Genomic DNA, 16,287 nt, shown 5'->3' with positions numbered 1-16,287 from the left:
TTGTCAAAGCCATAGCATTGAGTAGAGACAGTGATTCACTGATGATGCTTGGGGGGTGGGGGTTAGAAAGCTGGAAAGTTAATAATGACCTTGTAAAGGATCTTTGATTCTAAGGTGCATTTGATTCTTCAGAGCTGCCTGACCTTTTGCCTATAGTTGGGGTCTCGATGTAAGAGAGACTATTAAGGAAGGTACTATGGGATTTGTTTGGCCACAGGCTTGGAGCAGTTGTGTTAGTGGAAGGAAGAGTTGATAAGAACTTTGTAGTATGTGCTTTTATGGCTATGGCTATGGCTATGGCTATGGCTACTTTTTGGAAAAGAACATACAAGAACATAGTGCAGTAGACTTTTGTCCTGTCTCCACAAATAGCAAGCCAATACATGGGAGCCAGAGATGATTGCAGCTGGGGCTAAAATAGAGAGTTCAGGTAATGAAACAGGTTTTGTTCACATGGTGCTGTAGGAGATGGCCTGCTGGCTTCCCTTCATGGAACTTTGCTGTTGCCATGCATGCTCTTGGTCAAATTGTGTATGTTCTTTACTTAGTACACTCCCCCTGTACTGGGAACATATTTATACTGCCCTTTGGAGATAGCAGGCCTTGTCTTTGAGGAAAGAGGCTTGTGCCCTTGCTGTACCTTCTTTCACTGCTGACATGCTGTATGCTGACATACCTGTATCTGATTGACTCATTCCTAGTAAGCAGTAGTCATCTGTCTGTCCAACAGAGCTGACTCTATAGGCGTGGTATAACCTTGTATTAGTCTTGAACATTATCCATTAAAGAGTTCAACCAAATAGCCACCCTATCTTCTTAACTCTTCTTTGTTGGGAGAGTCTGTCTTTTCTCATTGTGCCTATGCTGACTGTCCCTGCCTGAAACCCGGAGCTAGCGTGCATCTTGACCCTGAGTGAGCTGTTTAGATGAGCTGTGCTTTGGGCATTTCTTTCTTTGTGTAGATTTTCTTCAAAATTTGATAATTCAGCATAACACTAATCTTATTACTCTGTAATCACTTTAAAAAGTATAAAAATGAAGCCCTGCTCTATCTGCCATATGGAAGCTGAGTTTTCATGCTCCTCGGGAGCCTGGAGTAAATGGGAGATGGACCTCTGAGGTGGGTTCAGAGCAGATGGTATTCATCCTTAGCTTGCAGATGGCTGTCTCATTGGCCAAGATGGAATGTAGAGGGTCCTCTGGGCTAGAAGCCTAAGTCTCATTGCCGTACTACTCTGAGTACTGACACTAGTGGTGACTAAAAAGAGGATGGTTTCTGATCTGTAGCTGTTTGTTTTTGCCTATTGTGTGTTCTATGTATATTTAGGTGCCACAGGTCCAGCGAAGTGTACCACAGACAGGACCCTTGTTCTCACATTGCTTTGCTTTAGTGACAAGATGATGAGTGAATATGATGAATACCTCCTGCAGTTGGGTGCTAGGTAGGAGGTGTCCCATGGATAGGATCCAGTAGGTATCTTTAGGTAGGGTCCTTTGATGGCTCAGTCTGTTCCAGGTGACCAGTTAAGTTGATGACCAGCTTCCATCTGTATAGTTAGATGTGGATACCTTGAAGAATAAACAAGGGCAGTGTGGTGGGAGGCCAGGGATTGCATTTTCAAGTGTGACATTTCTTCTCCCTCCCCACTTTCTAGCCAGGGCCAACTCATTTGTAGGAACAGCACAATATGTTTCTCCAGAACTGCTCACAGAGAAGTCGGCATGTAAAAGGTAACTTGTTTTAATACAACTGTCCTTCTCTTCTCTCTGTGATATCTACTAGGTTTAATAATAAGGAATTACTATTTGAAAGAGAGACTTTAGTAGGTCTTAACTAGTGAAGTATGAGCCTGGTACAGCGATAAATCCCTTATACTCCCAGTATCTCAGAGGATGAGTTAGGAGACAAATCCAGACTGGGATACATGGTAAAACCTTGTGGATCAACAAACAAAAATGGTTGGGCTTAATGGTGCATGCCTTTAATTCCAATACTCTGAGTCAGAGGCAGATGTATCCCTGAATTCAAAGCCATTTTAGTCTATATAGCAAGTTCCAGACCAGCCAGAGGTATATATTGAGACCCAAAGGCATTAGTCTTTTGCTTTTTTTTTTTTTTAACATTTGCTTTTTCTTTGATATGTATGCATTCTGCTTTTATAATTTATAATTCCTTACTGATTATTGCCTTTTGGGTAGAAAGCCATCTAGTGGATAAATGTGGCTGCCATACCACAGGATTATAGTAGACAGTGTCATGGGTTCTTTAGAGATGGATAGAAGCCCTGGAGGGACAAAAGAAATTTCTAGCCCAGAACATATAGTCCTGGAGTAGGCTTGGCAAGTGGTCATAGTATTGAGGTTTTTTGAGAGATGCGGCTGGACCTTGGTGGTGGTCTCATTCATGAATAGGAGAAGCATTGAATGTGTAGAGTGATGCAGAGACCGGCACTGGAACAGGTTTTGTTTTGCTTTTTATGTGAGGGTGTTTTGCCTACAAGTATGTCTGTGTACCATGTGCATGTGTGGGGCCCATGGAGACTATAAGATAACGTCAGATATGTTGGAACTGGAGTTAGGATGGTTGCAAAACACCAGGTAAGTTCTGGGAATGGAACCTAGGTCCACGGAACAGCAATCAGCACTCTTAACCACGGAGCCATCTCTCCAGTCTCTAAGAGATAGGAATTCGATCCATCCATCCATCCATCCATCCATCCACTTGTTTATTTGTTTGTTTGTTTAGAGAACAGAGGTTAGAGAGTAAAGAAGGGACATTCTGGAGGGAGACAATGACCTAAGGTCATGCAAGTCAAAAGCACTGCCTTAAGAGACTAAGGAGCAACCTTAGGGTATAGATTCATGGCTTGAAGAGCAGGTCCAGGAGACAGAGTCTGTTCCTTGAAGATATGACTAGGTGCTTCTTGTCTTGAGCTAAACTGGTTTGTATCTGGTTTAGCCCTAGCTGCATGGCCTTTTATGAGGGTCCTGTTCTAGCAGTTTGCACAGCTTTCCTTCCTGTCATTTCTTCCTAGTATGGTGAGTGTGTCAGCTCTAGGCTCTAGGGAGTCAGGCACATGAGCCATCAGTATGCAGGGAGAATGTATATGTATGTTTGCTTTACAGAGTTCATGTTCTCTATGATATATAAAACATGGATAGAGGAAATTGTGCAGGCAGAACAGTGTTTTAAGAGAGCCATCACTGTGTCTCCAGCTTTTGAATTTTAAGTCTTGTGAAGCTCACAAAAATATTTAGTCTTTTTTCCTAACAATTTATAGGAATGCCTATACATTACTATAAACTATAGAAAATTAGTCTGTATGTATGTTCACAGACCTAGGTTCAATTCTTAACACCCATATGGTGGTTTACAAACATTTCTAACTCTAGTCACAGAAGGTCTGAAACCTTCTTCTGGCCAAAAAGGCATTGTATACATGTGGTGCAGATACATACATACATATAGTCAAAATATACACAGAAAATAGAATATACACAAACAAATAGTGAGGTGGGCATGATAGTGCGTACTTTTTTCTTCTAGCAGTTGAGGTAGGAGCAAGATCAGGCATGAGTCTTCAGCTCTAGCGGTAGTTCTAGGCTATATTGTGCTGGCTAAGATTTTGTCTCAAAAACTAAATGCAAACAAATACCCTTCTCCAAAGTAGTTACCAGCTATATGTAAAATAATTTTTTTTATTTCTTCACACTGTTAATATATAATTCAGATTTCTAATTTTTAGAATTGTGTTCAGACTCAGGGCCTTACCTGGCTCTGGCCTGTAAGTGCTAGTGACATCTGGCAAGAATAGAGCTTGGCTACAAGATTTGATTTTGTGCCTGCCGTTGTCTTAAGTGGTGGTGGTTGTTTGTGTCCTATGATGCCAAACTACTGCTAGCGGCCCACAAAACCTGCATACACCTACCTAGTACTTGGGGATAGTTGAGAATGGAAGGCAAAATCAGGTGTATGATGTCATCTCAGTGACTCAAGAGAGTGTTTTGACAGGAGAGAGGCCAATCTCAGGGCTCCTGATAGCTGGGCATCTGTGACATCTATATATATTGAGGAAACTAAGAGACATTCAGAATGATAAACTTGTAAGACTGAGACAAGAGGATAGATTGAGACTCTTGTGACTTTGGGGTCAGCATGGGCAGTATAGAAAAACTCTCTCTCAAAAGACGAAAGAATAATTACAAATAAAATGGACAGTCTAAAATTTTTTTGTTTTATTTTGTTTTAGTTTTTTGAGTCAGCTCTGATGTTTTGGAACTCCATTTGTAAACAAGGCTAGCCTTGACTTGAACTCAGAGATCCCCCTGCCTCTACCTCAAGTGCTGGGATTAAAGGCATGCGTGTTTTTAGAAGAGGAGCAGGACTTTGTTTAACAGAGTCCAGAAAGGGAAGGACAGTGTGCAGAGTACGTATTGTATATATCCTGGGAAGGTCCTTTTGAGCCTCACATGCATCCAGCTCTCACATCTCTTCTGAGGCGAGCACAAATCATGTCCATAGAACATGTGAACTAATCATAGCATATCACCCTGCAGTGACAATGCTGTCTCTCCCAGCCCCATTGCCTATCCACGAGAGCTTCTCCCTGGTTAGCATTCATCCTCAGCTCCCATCTTACCTGATCTGTAGCAGCCTGGCGTGGCAGCGTTGGCAGTGAATTATGTTCTTCTTTCAGAATGAGAAAGGGACACATGGGAAAGTTCTTACCCTGCAGTAGAAGTGACATCTGCAGGGGAGATAACCCACTTGGTACTTGTTTCTGTTGAGTACAGTACCATCTGACTCAGGTCACAGGGAGACAGATGCCCAGGAAACAAATGCAAACGTTAGCATCCCTGGTCTTCAGGAATAGGAGTAAAGTGGAGGCTGAAGCTGGAGTGGTATAGACAGAGACTGTAAAATTTGTCATTTAAATGATACCAATGCCATTTTTCTTTGTGTTTTCCCTACCTTAAAGTTCAGACCTTTGGGCCCTTGGATGTATAATCTATCAGCTTGTGGCAGGACTCCCACCATTCAGAGCCGGGTAAGAGGGGTCCTGTACATCTCAGGGTTCTGAGCTTACCACCACACACCACTGCCAACAGCTACTGGTTGTACCCAGTTGGGGCAGAACTTCCACCACAGCTCATGAATGTGTGATGCTTGGGACCTTTAGTAAGATCTGGCCTGGGAGGTGTTCTATAAACACCTGACCTGGGAGGTGTTTAGGTTGTTCTATAAAAATACAATTAGTATTAAAATACAATTAGTATTAAAATATAATTAGTACTAGAGATTTGAAAAACCCTTGCCTAAATAACAGCTTTTCTTTTTTTTAATTCACAGAAATGAATATCTTATATTTCAGAAGATCATTAAGCTGGAATATCATTTCCCAGAAAAATTCTTCCCTAAGGCAAGAGATCTTGTGGAAAAACTCTTGGTAAGCATACTTGGGCATTCTTTTGAAAGATGTGTTTACAGTAGTTATATAGTCAAATATTTTTACCTTACCTCATTATAGTCCCTTTCACTTTTCCAGTGCCTAATTCTTGACTTTAGTAAGACAGGAAATTACTGTATTATTCTGCATGTTTGTTAACACTTTAAGTGATTGCCACTGAGTGGGTTTATCCCAGTGACAGATGGCTGTAAATCTTACTTCAGTGACATCTGCCAGTGCCAACTTTAGAGTTTAAGCTACATGAAGACTTTAAAGATCAAGGTAACAAGGCAGAAACATATTTACTCTAGAAAGATGTGCCATTTTTATGTTCAGAAGCTGTGGATTGCAGCCCAGTTTGCTTCCTTCCTAAATCTTTAGGAATCAGGGCTAGTCCTGGGTAGACCCGGGTTGCTTCTTCTCAGCCGTCCTTCTGGACTCTTCCTTCATTTCCCTCAGTAGAGAATGGGTTTACATTAGCCTTGCAGGCTTAGGAGAGACTGTGCCACAGCCTTTGAGAGGTATATTTCACCCAGTAAAAGCCTGATTGTTCATTTTCTTTGCTCTTAGAAGCAGTCAGTTAATTTTTTCCTTGTGTTAGAATTTTTACCTTTATTTTAAGTTTTAAGACAGAGACTTGCTATGTAGGCCAAAAGTTGTCCTAAATGCTTGACAGCTCTCCTGCCTCTGCCTGAGTGCTGTGATTATAGTTATACAACACCATTTCTGGGTTTTTGGTTAGTTTTTTTTTTTTTTTCTTTGTTTGTTTGTTTTCCCTTTGTTTTTTTCAGACACAGTTTTTCTGTGTAACTATCCTGTAACTTTTAAAATCAGGCTGGCCTTGAACTCACAGAGATTGTCTACCTCTACTTCACCACACCCACCCAGCAGCATTTTTGTTTTGTTTCTAGTAGTATTTCTTTCCCTCTTTTTTTAAATGATATTTTTATTCTTTAAGAGTTTCACACGTATTTTCACCATATACACTCCCCAACTCCCTCTATTATTACCCTCCCAATCCCTTCCCAGTTTTGAAATCCCTCCCTCCCTCCCTCCCTCCCTCCCTCCCTCCCTCCCTCCCTCCCTCCCTCCCTCCCTCCCTCCCTCCCTCCCTCCCTCCCTCCCTCCTTCCCTCCCCTTTACCCCCATCAAGTTCAGCTTAGGTTACCAGCTAGTCTTGGGAGTGGGGCCTGCTCTGTGTGTAGCCAGCCTACCAGGGGCTACATCATTTTATAACATTTTGAGCTGTGGGCTTTAAAAAGATACTTGTGGCCCTCTGTATTTTGAGGTTGAGATTTTGGTTTTACCCATGGAAAGAAAGGGGCAGAGCCTTGGTCTGAGGCAAGAGTCCTAGTTAATCTTGACTTTTTTCTGCCATGGCATGAACAAGCCTAGGGATGGACCACAGTGTCCCTAGTCTTTCTGGGAGGTTTCGGGGCTTGAAAACACTTCCACAAAATAAACAAACAAGTAATTACATTTCAACCCTTACTGTGACATGTCTTGGCTATCATTTAAGGTTTTAGATGCCACAAAGCGTTTAGGCTGTGAAGAGATGGAAGGGTACGGGCCTCTTAAAGCTCATCCATTCTTTGAGACCATCACTTGGGAGAATTTGCACCAGCAGACACCTCCGAAGCTCACAGCTTACTTACCAGCCATGTCAGAGGATGATGAAGACTGCTATGGCAACGTAAGCTGGCACACATGGGGAGTAGCCCAGGCAGAAAGAAACCCTGCTTGCCATGCTATGTGAATCTGACTCCTTGGGACCTTAGTTTGTGTTATTACTGGTTACAGTGTGTGAGTGACTGTTGTGGACCTGGTGATGGTTGACTGCTTTGCTGTAATAAGTAAATGACCAGCACACCTTATGTAGGCTGATTCCTGTTCTTCCTCAGCGGATGAGCTTTTACCTGTCTGGGGGATAGAAGGGAGGCAGGATGTGGTCTGGACCTGTGGATGAGAGAGCAGTGCCCTGCCATCACCCTCACTGCCTGACACTGGGTCTTCTGGAAAGCTCAACGTTGCTAGCTTGTGCCGCGGAGCTTTTCTGATTTTCTTTTCAATCTTTTATTAGATATTTTCTTCATTTACATTTCAAATGCTAACCCTCCCCCTGCCCTACTCCCCTACCCACCCACTCCCACTTCTTGGCCCTGTACTGGGGCATATAAAGTTTGCAAGACCAAGGGGCCTCTCTTCCCAATGATGGCCGACTTTTTAAAAAATGCTCTGGAATGCTTTTTCATTTTACCAAGAGATCCCAGAATGCTATTGATTTGAGTTTCCAGAAACATGATGTGGGAAGGAAGATCCCTGTAGCTTGATGCTTAGCAGTAGGTGCCTACTCTTTCCCAGGGGTACCACCTGGGTTTGTGGGCAGTTGCTGTCACTGGCTTCAAAGCATCTTGTCTCTGAAGAATTGAAAACAGACACAAGATCTTAAATATACTTTGTTCTTTTTTTTTTTTTTTAATACTTTGTTCTTAAAACTTCCTCTCTTGATAAATGGGAAATACCAGCAAAAGAAACAGATAAAAGAAACCACAGTGTGCTTCCATGGTTTCAGTCTTACTTATTACCCAGGCTCTTCTTTCATTATGACCTTTATATTTTTTAATAGTTCATTGATTCAAATCAGTTTTCCTCATTTGATTTCGGTTTTCTTGGCTTGTTCTAACCAGTTGCCATGCATAGAATTCTGTACAACTGACTGAGCAATTTTTTCTTTCTTTTCTTTTCTTTTCTTTTCTTTTCTTTTCTTTTCTTTTCTTTTCTTTTCTTTTCTTTTCTTTTCTTTTCTTTTTTCTTTTCTTTTTCCGAGACAGGGTTTCTCTGTGTAGCCCTGGCTGCCCTGGAACTCACTTGGTAGACCAGGCTGGCCTCGAACTCAGAAATCCTCCTGTCTCTGCCTCCCAAGTGCTGGGATTAAAGGCGTATGCCACCACCGCCCGGCCCGACTGAGCAATTCTAACATTTACCTAAAAGCCTTCCAAAGCAGCCAGGCTTGAGGGAAAAGGGGTGTGATCTCAGCATTCAGAAGGCTAAGGCAAGAAGAGTGAAAGCTGGAGCTGGAGAGATGACTCAGTGGTGAAAAGAACTTTCTCTCCTTCCAACCGCTGTGAGTTTGATTCCTAGCAACCACAAGTTGGCCTACAGCTGTCTGTAATTTCAGTTCCAGAAGATCCAACACCTTTTCTGCCTTCTGGGAGCACTAGGCACACACATGGTGCATCTGTCTGTCTGTCTACCTGTCTGTCTCTCTAGATCTTTGGATGGATGGATGGATGGATGGATGGATGGATGGATGGATGGATGGACAGACGGACAGATAGAGTGCAAGCAAAAGTCCGGTATGCATAAAATAGTAAATACAAAGATTGAAAGTTCATGGTCAGTCTGGCTACAAAGGTAGGCACTGTTTCAGAACAAAACAAACAGAAAACCCAAACAAAGGTCTTCTAAGGCTAAATTAAAGCCATTGCTATTTGGCATATTTCCATTTTTTCCTAAAATGTTCTTTGTGCCCAGACTTTTAGGGAATGAAACTCAAGTGTGTCTATACTGACATTGGCTACTTTCTGTGTAGTGTGCTCCCTGCAGAGAATGTAGGCCCTGAGCCAGGAGTTCCTGTCCCTACCCCCAAAGCCTCTTAAATGCTCCTGAGTGGTGGTGTCCTTTTGGGTCATGTCATGGAGTGCTGGTGGATTCCTTCCTACTAGGACTGTCATCCTTTCAGAAGTTAACCAGGAATGGGAGGCAGTCCTACAGCTTACGGTCTCTGTGCCTTCTTCCCTCCACTCCCAAGTGCAGCTATTTTTAAGGAATGCATAAGCCCCGTTATCTTCAATCTCAGCAGCCAGGAGTGTTTCTTCATGTGTGTTTGTACGTGTATGTGCATCCAAACATCTCTGCAGGCCTGCTCTGCGCTGCTGAGGACATGGCTTCTTTTATTGAAAGTTTTGACTTCTACCTGTATAGCCTGGTTCTGAGTGGCAGCAATTTGGTTTTGTTGGTGGCTGCTCAGCTCTTTCAGTGTGGTTTAAGGACTGTGTAAGCATCTTGGCAGATAGTTTCCGGTACCAGAGTTCACCTTTAGATAGTGAAACTTGTCCTGGGGAGTGCTGGAACCGACGGCGTCTACTCTGAAGGTGCTCCTTCTACATGGTTAGGGCCGCTCAGTGATGTGGAGAGGCACCTTTGTGCTGGTTTTAAATTCATGTTGGCTAGAGGAAAGTGACTCTGAGCTTCAATTTCTGTGTCAAGAATGGGAGGCAATTTCTGTGTCAGAAATTGAAGCCACATACTGGTTCTGAAAGTTTTTGTGGGATACCTTTCCTCCCAGTAGAAGTATGGTAGTCATCTCTGTAAACTGGAACAGAGACACCATTCCTCTCACTGGGGAGTCTTCATGAAGGAAGTGGGGACAATGCTAGCATGTGAATCTAAAGTCAGCAGATGGTGCTGTGACTGCTGTGGGACTGAGGGCCACTGGGCAACAGCAAGGAGGTAGACACGGGACTTGTAGGATCTGCAGGGGTAGGGGCTGATCTCTGTAGATCTGAAGGCGGGGCTTCTCTTCCTGGAAACTCAGGGTATGGAAGGCAGGGCTCAGAAGTGTGAGGCCCGCACCCAGCATAGCTATCTACCCAGGGTGGCCATACCTAACTTTAGCATGGTCAAAAGTCTTTGCCCTGTCATTGCCTGGGAGTGTGCTAGATAGACTGGGCCCATGTGGCATGTTGTGAATAGTCCTGCTTTCTGTGTCAACAGAAACAAATGTAAGCTAAATCAAGCTATGCAGTGCCTCTAAAACCTAAGATCCCTGGACTAAAAGGAAAGTGCACTTGATTACTGAGCTCCCTGCCAGGAGCATGGCTTGGAGTACTGTGCTGGGTGAGGGTCCCAGGTTCCTTTTCCCTGGAGATGAAGGATTTGGTAAAGCCCCTCTTTGACCTCTGTTTCTATCAGAAGAGGAACCAGTGGCAGAATGTTCAGCCTTGCCTTGGTTCAGTGGTCCAATAGCCGTGGAAGAGAATCTGTCTATATACATCAAAAGGGACAGGTAGTCCATCTGCCTTTGACATGTATTTAAGCTTGCCAGGTTATGAGTGACTGGGGGGGGGGGTTAGGCAATGTGGGAGGGGTCTTTGACCTTAAAGACAAATTAAGGTAGCTTTCTCTTCTCCTTCTTCCCTGCAGTACGACAATCTCCTGAGCCAGTTTGGCTTCATGCAGGTGTCATCCTCCTCCTCTTCCCACTCCCTGTCTACGGTGGATGCCAGCCTGCCCCAGAGGTCGGGCAGCAACATAGAGCAGTACATCCATGATTTGGACACTAACTCTTTTGAACTAGACTTACAGTTTTCAGAAGATGAAAAAAAGTTGTTATTGGAAAAGCAAGCCGGTGGAAACCCTTGGTAAGAACTATAGGCATCAGCAGCCCTGTCTAGAATACAGGATGCTCGGGGAGCAGACGTGGGCTGGGTTAGTTGTCCTTGCCTCACCCCTCCAGTGCTTTTCAAAGAAACGAAGTTCCCAGGTTATTAGGAGACCTCAGGAATGGGGCTTGAGTTACATTGTTTCTTTGACAATTTTTTTTAAATGTTTTTACATCTTTAAAAAATTAAAAATTAAAATTGTAATATATATGTATATATATATATATATATATATATATATATATATATATATATATATATATATATATATATATATATGTATATGTATATGAGAAATCCATTCTCTATCCTGCCAACATTTTCTTCAGCTTATTTCTTCAGTCTGTTGATGGGTTTTATTTTATAGTTGTAATTTTACAATGTCTATCCAACTGGTTCCTCTTTTAAATCTGAGTCTGCTGAAAGGGCTTCAGTATTTTTACCTGGCACCCACCACTCTTTTTTTTTGGACAAAGTCAAAAGGCCTTTTTGACAAGGCCACTATGTAGACCACACTGGCCTCAAACTGATAAGAAATCTGCTTGCCTCTGCCTACCAAATGCTAGGATTAAAGACGTGTGCCATGATGCCCGACTTTTTTCTTCTAGTATTTTTATGCTATTTAAACTAATGCTAGTTTAAACTTTAAATTTTTAAAAGTTTCTTTGACAATTTTATACATGTATATAATATATTTTGAGTATATCTATCCCTATTACACTTCAACATTTTTTGTGGCAGCGAGCTCTCTCAGGAGTATGTATTTGGGTATAATGGAGGAGGAAAACTGAGGGCTTGTTAAGGCAGGAGGAAAGAGTGTACACGACTCAGGAGACTTGTGAGGAGGAGGAGGAGAACCCTTGATAGCTTTTCCTGAGGGATGCAGGTGCCTAAGACTAGAATGGCTTACCACCAAAACGTATTTTCTCTAGAAAAATTAAATGTAGATATAGGCTCCTAGAGATAATCTACAATTCTGAGGAGTTTGTCTATTAGCTCCTTCTTTCCTAAGGTACTAGTACTATTAAGGATAGGAGAAAAGGATTTTTGATTTTGCTCTATTTTTATTTATCACTTTAAAAAAGATTTTAAAAAAGTTGTGTGTGTGTGTGTGTGTGTGTGTGTGTGTGTGTGTGTGTGTATGTGTTCACATGAGTGCAGGTATGTGAGGAGTTATGTGAGTGTGTGTTCACATGAGTGCAGGTATGTGAGGAGTTATGTGTGTATGTNAGGTATGTGAGGAGTTATGTGAGTGTGTGTTCACATGAGTGCAGGTATGTGAGGAGTTATGTGTGTATGTGTTCACATGAGTGCAGGTATGTGAGAAGGCCAGAAGTGCTGGGTCCCCTGGGGCTGGAGTAACAGGTGCTGGGAGCCACATGACTTGGGCGCTGAGACTGAACCTCGGGTCCTTAGGAGAGCTATAAATGCTCTTAAGGGTCGAGCCATGTCTCAGCTCCTATTTGTTCATCTTTTAATTAATGTGTTTCATTATGGTATTCCCATATGTGTTTTGTTTTTATTGATTCTCCCTCCCATTCCTTTGCCACCCCCAGATTTGTATTCCTCCTACCTTCAGTAGTGTCCGTTCCACTTTCAGATGACATGAATTTCTCTTTTTGTTTGTTTTGTTTTGTTGAGACAGGCTTTCTCTGTGTGACCAAGACTGTCCTGGAACTCACAGAGTTCCGCCTGTTTCTGCCTTCCCAGTGTTGTTGGGGTTAAAGGCTTGTGCCAACTGCCTGGCCCAGATTACATTTATTCTATTACCCCTAAGCCTAACTAACCCTTTTGAAATTTCCCTTACCCTTCCTTAGCCTTCCTTAAGGCTTTCCTTTACCCCTTATGGTTCTCTTTCTAGTTTCACGACCTACACTTGTCCTCAAAAGTCCCCACCCCATACATGTGGATGCACGTGCACGCACATGCTTGAAAGCATGTGCGCGCGCGCGCACGCGCACGCACACACACACACACACACACACACACGAATTAGGATCTGAACACGAGAGAACATGATTTCTTGCAACTTTTTTCTTTTTATATTTTGAGATACAGTCTCACTGTGGCAGAATGAAGTGTGTATCCCAAGGTAGTCTTGAACTTGTGACAATACTACTACTTTAGCCATCTAAGTGTTATAGTTACAGGTGGGAGCCACCAAGGACCACTTTTTCACATCCATTCATCCTTTGATGCAGACGAGGCTTGTTCCATTTTCTTGCTGATGTGAATAATGGAATAGTAAGTATGGATGTGCATCTATCTCTGTGATGGACACCCTGGGTATATCCTAGGAGTGACAGAAGGGGATCATGTGGCAGTTCAGGTTTTAGTTCTGTCTTTAAGATTTGTTTTTTATTTATTTTTTGTGTTCATGTGCTTGTATCTGCCACGTGTTTGTGGGTACCTGAAGTGTTTAAGAGAGTGTCAGGTTTCCCGGAGCTGGAGTTATAGGTGGATTTGAGCTGTCTGATATAGGTTGTGGGAACTGCTCTCTGTCCTTTGTAAAGAACAGAGTATGCTTTTAATCACTGGCCATCTCTTCAGCCCCTATAATTTTATTCTTTAAGAGACCTCTATACTAATTTCTACTCTGAACATAGTAAGTAAGAATTCTTCTTTCCTCTGTGTAGCCCTGGCTGTCCTGGAACACCCTATGTAGACCAGTCTGTCCTCACACTCGGAGACCTGCCTCCAACGTCTCTGCCTCCAGAGTGCTGGTGTTAGAGGTGTCATCACCACCACCCAGCATCATCCTTTGTTTTCTTGGTAGCTGTTCTGACTGGGATGAGATAAGATCTCAAAGTAGTTTGAATTTACATTTCCCTATTGGATGTTAAATACTTTTTAAAAACGTGTATTAGCCATTTATCTTTCTTTTGAGGACTCTCTATTTAGTTCCTTAACTTACTTATTGATCTGCACTTTGGATTTTCTAAGTGTTTAATTTTATAGTTCTTTACATATTCTAGACATTACCCCTGTGTGAAATGTGGCTAGTAAGGATTTTCTCCCATTATGAAATCTAAGGAAGATTTTGATCAAAATAATTTTAGCTGTTAGGTACAGTGCTAAGTCGGGACATCCTGGGCTACTGAATCATGAGTCCCCAGCTGTCCTGCTTTCTATAGCCTCATGGAGGAGCCCTTCCTCTTAGAGTGTGCTCAGAAGCACTGTCTCCATGGGTGTGTGGTTCAGCTCTTCTGGGGTTTTCGCCTCTGCCTAGGGCTGTGAGTGCTAGACAGAACAGGAAGCCTATGGTCTCTTGCCTGCTGTCTTTGGTTTTGAGATTCTCTATCCTTTCCAGTCTTAAGCCAAGTGGTGGTAGGCCCACCATTCAGGAGGCAGGGGTAGGCTGATCTCTTGAGTTTGGGGCTAACCTGATCTACAAAGTGAGTTCCAGGACAGCCAGGGCTATATAGAGAAACCCTATCTTAAAAAAACAAAAATGATTTCAGTTCTATGTGGAAAGTGATGCCTCTGCAGAGCTTCAGGGATTTCCTATCCTTCTTGTGACCAAGTTAATATGTTAATGCTAAGATAATACTTATCTTTTTCTCACTGTTATTTGCTGCTAGTATGCAGTGGAGTTTTTCAGTGATCACATACTGGAGGGTGGACATTATCTTGACAGTACATTGAATGTATGTACATGTTATTTTCTTTGAATTTTCTCTAGTAGACTTATGGCTTAAAGATGTGTATTTTTGAGATTACTATATCTTCACAGTTTCACTATACTCTAACCTAGCAATCTTCAGTTATACCTAATAGAGTTAATTTGTAATTTTAGTCATTCAGTAAGTCATTACTTTAAAATTCTGACCATTCATGTGCCTATATAGACATACAAGTAAAGTTTGTTGGTCAATTTTGCAGTAATATTAAAAATAAAGTACTATTAAACATCTGTAGGTTTTATCTAAACCAGTAACATTTGATACATTTATAGTACAAATGTGAGCATGGGTAATAACTTAAGATTTTTTTTTTTCAGTAGTCACCATTTAAGTCTTAAAAAGGTGTAAGTGACTATGGAGATGGCTCAGTCAGTAAAATTCTTGCTGTACAACCCTGAGGTTGTACAACAACCTCAAGTTCTAACAACCACATAAAGAATTAGGTGTGGGGGAGGCAGAGAGAGTGTGCTATCTGGGGCTTTCAGCCAGCCAGTCTAACCGAATTGGTGATCTCTAGGTTTGGCGGAGAGAGCTTGGAAAAATGGCTCAATGGCTAAGAACAGTTGTTGCTCTTGCAGAGAACTCAGATTCAATTCCCAGTACCCATATGATGGCTTGCAACCATCAATAACTCTAGTCCCTTTCCTGGCTGTCACAGGTACCAGGCATATACATGATGTAGGCTCATGTACATAAATAAATCTTTAAAAAAAGATAAGGTGGTATCCTAGTCATTGTTCTGTTGCTCTGAAGAGCTCCTATGACTGAGACAACTTTTATAAGACAGCATTAATTAAGGGCTAGTATCATTATCATGGTTGGGAGCGTGGCCCCATGTGGGCAGGTAAGAGTTGGAGCAATAGCTGAGAGCTTTACATCCTGATCTTCAGACACAGAGAGAGATACTGGGCCAGCTGTGGGCTTTTGAAACCTCAAAGTCTGCCTCTAATCACACTTCCTCCAAAAAGGCCACACCTCTAGTTCTTTCAAATAGTTTCACTCCCTGATGACTAAGCATTCAAATATTTGAGCTTTTGGGGGCCATTCTCATTCGAACTACCATAGCTAGTAAAGATACACATAAAACCAAAAAAGAAAAAAGAAAAAGAAAAAGAGAGAGAGAGATCCAATGAGGGAGACACCTGGCATTGAACTCTGGCCTGGCAATGTATGTGCACACACAGAGATTTGAGTTTTCTGAAGAAAACATGGTTGTGAGAACTGCAGAGCTCAGACTGTTCACCCTCACAGAGGAACAAATTGGTAAGGAGGCTGTAGCACAGCCATACCTTCTAGGGATATCAGAGTACCATAGAACCAGGACTGGAATTAGCCTACCTAGTCCAGCATAGAATCACTGTAGAGAGCGAGCTCTCTATGACATGCAAAGGAGGCATCTCACAGTGAAGAGAGCAATTCTGAAAATCATTGCCAGAAAGTCCACTGGGGATAAGTAGGCACATAAGAGATGGGGAAGATCCACAAATGAAGCACTAGCTATCAATTCCTTTCAAGGACACTGAGGACATGCCTTTCATCACCAGGGAACAGACCAGTGACACTGTTGCAGATGGCTGTTTCAGCAAATTACTGCTTTAAAACACAAGAAGGATGCACTCAAGATACGGCCCAGTAGAGAGTAAATCAGTTGTAGGCATGTATATGAGTGCATGCTAATAAATAAATTGTGTGTGTGTGTGTGTGTGTGTGTGT

General features: G+C 42.4%; 1 protein-coding gene across 1 annotated transcript in view; it reads left to right on the top strand.

Annotated features, from left to right (window-relative positions):
- Positions 1 to 16,287, top strand: part of Pdpk1 (3-phosphoinositide dependent protein kinase 1) — a 61,173-nt gene that overhangs the window by 41,224 nt on the left and 3,662 nt on the right. The window contains exons 7-11 of the mRNA XM_021220956.2: positions 1,656 to 1,731; positions 4,980 to 5,048; positions 5,351 to 5,447; positions 6,967 to 7,140; positions 10,653 to 10,870. Of these exons, the coding sequence (XP_021076615.1) occupies positions 1,656 to 1,731; positions 4,980 to 5,048; positions 5,351 to 5,447; positions 6,967 to 7,140; positions 10,653 to 10,870 (634 nt within the window). The remainder of the gene's footprint in view (positions 1 to 1,655; positions 1,732 to 4,979; positions 5,049 to 5,350; positions 5,448 to 6,966; positions 7,141 to 10,652; positions 10,871 to 16,287) is intronic.

Source organism: Mus pahari, chromosome 21 (assembly GCF_900095145.1).
Source record: "Mus pahari chromosome 21, PAHARI_EIJ_v1.1, whole genome shotgun sequence".
Classification (NCBI taxonomy): domain Eukaryota; kingdom Metazoa; phylum Chordata; class Mammalia; order Rodentia; family Muridae; genus Mus; species Mus pahari.
The sequence above is the reverse complement of the archived record's forward strand: the minus strand, read 5'-3'. Positions and strand labels throughout refer to the sequence as shown.